General features: G+C 37.7%; 1 protein-coding gene across 1 annotated transcript; it reads right to left on the bottom strand.

Annotated features, from left to right (window-relative positions):
• Positions 1-265: 265 nt before the first annotated feature.
• On the bottom strand, positions 266-4,520 carry LOC108329375 (calcium-dependent protein kinase 32-like). Its single transcript, XM_017563547.2, has 8 exons — positions 3,715-4,520; positions 2,901-3,024; positions 2,647-2,790; positions 1,977-2,129; positions 1,709-1,824; positions 1,431-1,598; positions 873-1,103; positions 266-728 (listed from the first exon to the last, which is right to left on the bottom strand). Exons 1-8 carry the CDS (start codon positions 4,231-4,233, stop codon positions 564-566), a joined length of 1,620 nt encoding a protein of 539 aa, XP_017419036.1. The 5' UTR covers positions 4,234-4,520; the 3' UTR covers positions 266-563.
• Between the last annotated feature and the right edge of the window lie 318 nt (positions 4,521-4,838).

Raw genomic sequence — 4,838 nt, forward strand, 5'->3', positions numbered from 1 at the left:
AATTTGTAAAATCAATTTATAAAAAGAGAAAACTTTTAAAAAACACAATTTTTCTAAATATATCAATTCACTCTCCTCTTGGTTGATGTCTATTCTCTTAAGCATTCTGCTGTGCATTTTTTTTTCAACCAAATCAACTGACTAAACTAAGCCTTAGCAAAAGTACAATAAAACACGTGTTTGTTTACTAGATATCATTTGCCTGAATATCTATGAATAATCGATTTTGGTGATGATTTTGTGGGTTTGAGTAAAAATAGGCAAATGAAATACAAAGCATGATAATTTTAAAATATTTACAGCCACAAATGAAAAATTGTCCAATGTTGTCCACCACTCCCCTCTTCTATCTCCTACCACAACAACCTCAACAAACCAAAGAGGCACAATTCAAATCAGAAACACTATTGGATCCAATATCCTAACTTTTTTTCACCCATTTTTTAAAGAATGGGGTATAGAGAAAAGAATTACAATCAAGAGAAGTTAAAATTAAAAAATAAAATAAAAGACTTCTTTATCATTTTTCCTTTTCCAAAGTAAAATTGGCATTTCTAAAGTGGTCATCTACCCTCCGTTTTTTCATTGTTTAAATGCAATGACCCGTCTCTCATCAAAGTCAGACTCAGACTCGCAAACCTCTCTCGCGAGTACTGTCTTGATGCTTTTCTCCAATCTGTCCCAGCCTTCATCATTGTAGCAAATTCATCGTAACTTATTCTTCCATCCTGCAATTTCATCACCAAAACATCAATTATAACACTTTTTATTCAGCACCGTGTGGGTGAAGATAAATAGAATCGACCTTTTCATTTTAACCAGACAAAAATCAATCAAAAAGAAATTTATCCACTATGTGAAAATGTACTGACCTTGTCTGTGTCCACATCATGCATAATTGCATTGATAACTTCTTCACTGTTTGTTTCAACATCATCAGATAACGCGTCACGCAGTTCTTCAATCTCAATATACCCACTTTGGTTTTCATCAAAAAATTGGAAGGCTTTTCGAAGATGCTCATCATTTCCCATCTTTCTCAGATGAACAGAGATAGCTACAAACTCTCCATAATCTAGGTGTCCATCCCTGTCTACATCACCCTGTAAAAACAGTCCCATAGGTTAGGAGTGAACAAGACAACCTTCTAAGTTCGTGTTCTATAATATGATTTAACAAAATCCAAACAACAATGTAGCATTTTTAATTATGAAGTTTCTTTCAAGCACACCTGCTTGTGACTGAATTATTATAAAGCATAGCATGCTAAAGAATCAGTAACCTTGTGATGTTTGCAGTTTAGTTTGGCATATTAAAAAGAAAGTACGCAAAAAAAGACCCCAATCTTTTATAAAAGGTACGTACTTCTTAAAATATTAGTTGTGGAGAAAAAATTCCAGATATAGGGTGATATAGGAATTATTACTCACAGCTTCCATAAGAATTTGGACATCTGAATCAGGAACTTGATGGCCTAATTTATGCAACCCTACTCGTAGTTCATCAATGTTAATTTTGCCTCTGTTGTTTATATCCATTCGCTGGAATCCCTCTTTTAGCCCAGCAGCTTCTTCTACTGTCAAATGCTCTGCGATCACCTGTTAGCAAGAAATATCAACCATTAAGAAAAAAAATGAGTAATCCTGAATTAGAAAGTCTTAGATATTCGATTCAAAGATAAGTATTGAAATATTGTTGCGAACATTACCCTTAAAGCCCTTTTCTTAAGCTTGTTCATTACAGAAAATTGCTTGAGCCTTGCCCTGACTGTTTCGCCTAAAGAAACATTAGGAGCTTTCTTCGCATTTTGTAACCACGGATGATCTGCATTTAGTTAACAAGAAATGTTATTCTCCCGGTATTTCAATTTTGAAAAATTTAAAGGGAAAAAGTAATCCATTATGCTGAGCAGAAAATTTTATGAACAATCTACACTTTTCTTCATCTCTCAAGATTTTATCTAAATTGCATGTTACCTAACACTTCCTGTGCAGTTAGCCGCCGCCTTGGATCAGGATCTAGCATCTTCTTCACAAGGTCTTTCGCATTATCAGAAACTTTAGGCCATGGGTCCCTTTTGAAATCAACAACAGATCGTATGATTGCTTGTGCAACTCCTTGCTCAGTTTCTTCATTTTACAAAAACAGGAAGAGAGACGATTTAGAAAATCAAACTAATCAGACACAAAAGGCAACAAATAATAATAAAAGGAAATAGCACTGAAGTGTTGGGGAAATGAATGAGCAATTAAGTTTCTTAAATCTTTCCTCTTCTAATGCCACGCATAAAAAGAAAATACAGAGTAAGAAAATTTCAAAACGTAAGAATGACACTGTATATACAAATGAAACATCTTTATTCACACCAGAAAAGAGAAAGTTGCCCATGAATTACTGGGAATAATACCCCTTCCATCAATGCAATTAGCCATCTATGCATCTCAATCATACTTGTATGACAAATCATGCAAATGAATCAATAATAATGCTTAATCACCCATTTATTTTTCTTCCACCAATTTCTCTTAATTATAAAGTATGATCATATCACAGTACACGATAAAAATTGGTTGCATCAACTCCTTAGTAACTTAAAAGTGCGGTCTCTGAAAAGCTGAAAAACATCATGAGGAAGACAAAGCTAACCTGCCCAAAATGGTGGAACACCACAAAGTAAGATGTATAGAATTACTCCAGCACTCCAGATATCTACTTCTGGTCCGTAATTCCGCTTCAATACCTCAGGAGCCATGTAATATGGACTTCCAACTATCTCATTAAACCTTTCCCCTGGAAAAATAACGCCACAGTTTCAGCCATCGTTATACGCACCATTGCAACAATACAAATAAAATAAAGCAACATCATTAAGCAATTCATCCACCAGCTAAAAGCATTACCTGGTTTAAAGAACACTGACAACCCAAAATCTATAGTCTTCAGAGCTGCGGTTTCCTTCTTATTTGCAAATAGAAAGTTTTCCGGCTTAAGATCCCGATGCATCACGCCATGCTTGTGGCACATCTGAAACGTAACATCAAACAAACCTCCACATCAGCACAAAAATCAGAGTAAAGGCTCCCCACAGCACACAAACTGAAAAACAAACAACGCTCAATGAAACAAATTACTTCAAATACCAGGTTCCCGATTCGCAGCTCATAACAACCATTTATTGCAAAAAAAAAATAAAAACCACACAACCTTCATAAAATAGCTCACAAACCCAAACACGACCAAGCAAACCCCATTTATGAAATTCCATTTTAAAATTTTGGTAAAAGGCCTCAAGTATCCTCCGTGAGAGATAACCTTGCTCAATTTCTTTTCCAATACCACACATATCTTCAAGAACATTTACAAGTAACAAAGTTCATGTTCCGAGTAGTAAATCCAGAACTCGAACTCAAAACACCAACTTAACCAGGACAAATTCCAACTTGTTTTCTATAATCATCATTTCTATTTCCAAAATATCCATTGTTTAAAATAAAACGTTATTCGAACTCCCCCTCGGATGTAGATTAACCAGTATCCAAACTCAATCTCGAGACCCCCGTTAAACCCAGAGTTCTCCAACTTTTTTTAGTCGTGGTCAGGTTTCAATTCCCGCACATCAATTCTCCGTTTCATAGGGCAAAACACAAAACCCAAACCTACCAACAAAAAGGCAAAACCGAGAGGAAAAAAACAGATCAAGGCACCAGATCGAACCTGAACGACTTCGACGATGGTTTTGGTGACAGCGGCGGCGGCGCGTTCGGTGTAGTGGCCACGCGCAACGATGCGATCGAAGAGCTCTCCGCCTTCGCAAAGCTCCATAACGAGATGAACGGCATTGTCGTCCTCATAGGTGTCCTTCAAGGTGACGATATTGGGATGCTGCGGCAAGTGGCGCATGATCTCAACCTCCCTCCTCACATCCTCGATGTCGATGGCGGTCCTCAACTTCTTCTTCGAAATGGACTTGCAGGCAAGCTCCTCGCCGCTCTCCTTGTCCGTGCAGAGGTACGTGACGCCGAACTCGCCCCGGCCCAGCTCGCGGCCCAGCAAGTAGCGGGCCTCGATCTCGCGGCCCGTGGGAGACTTCAAAACGGTGAGCTTAGAGCCGTTGGCGTTGGCGCTGTTGTTAAACCCGTAATCGATAGCGAAGGGGTTCTCTTTTTTCCCCTTTTTGCCCTTCTTGTTCCCCGCTTCCTCCGCCGTGGACAGCTTCGCGCAGCAGATACCCATCTTCGGTGGCGACGAGGTTCCTCAGATCTGAGGATCAAACCTTTCTCCCAAAGAAGGAAAAAAAAAACGAAGGCTAGAAAAAGGAGAGTTAACAAAAAAAATGAAAAAAGCAGGTGGAGTGAAAAGGAATTAGGGTGAGAAGGTGATTTATGAGAAGGGTTTTGCGAATTTGATGAATAAAGAATCGAAGAACGACGATGATTATGAATTTTGCGCGTGTTTGAGGAGGAAAGAGGATGGAACTTAACTTGGAGAAGGTCAAACTTGTTTCGCAGCGACTTCGTCTTCCTTTTCATTTTCATTTTCTTTTATTTATTATTATTTTCTTATTTTATTTTTTATCTTTGTCCCTCCCTCTACTTGGGGAAGGTGACTCCAGTTGATATTATTTTTATTTTAATATTAATATTTTTTTTATTGGAGGAGTGAGTGGTAATTATGAGTGAGAGTTGCTTTGACTGCCCTCTTCAATTTGGTGAAATAACGAGAGTGCCATTCGGTGAACATAGTGCAAAGATTCATCCATCACTCACTGCTCTTACCTAAAAAGTTTAAATTTATTTCTATTCTTCAAACAAAATATAATACCCTTAACCTGTTATATC

This window comes from Vigna angularis, chromosome 2 (assembly GCF_016808095.1).
Source record: "Vigna angularis cultivar LongXiaoDou No.4 chromosome 2, ASM1680809v1, whole genome shotgun sequence".
Lineage (NCBI taxonomy): Eukaryota > Viridiplantae > Streptophyta > Magnoliopsida > Fabales > Fabaceae > Vigna > Vigna angularis.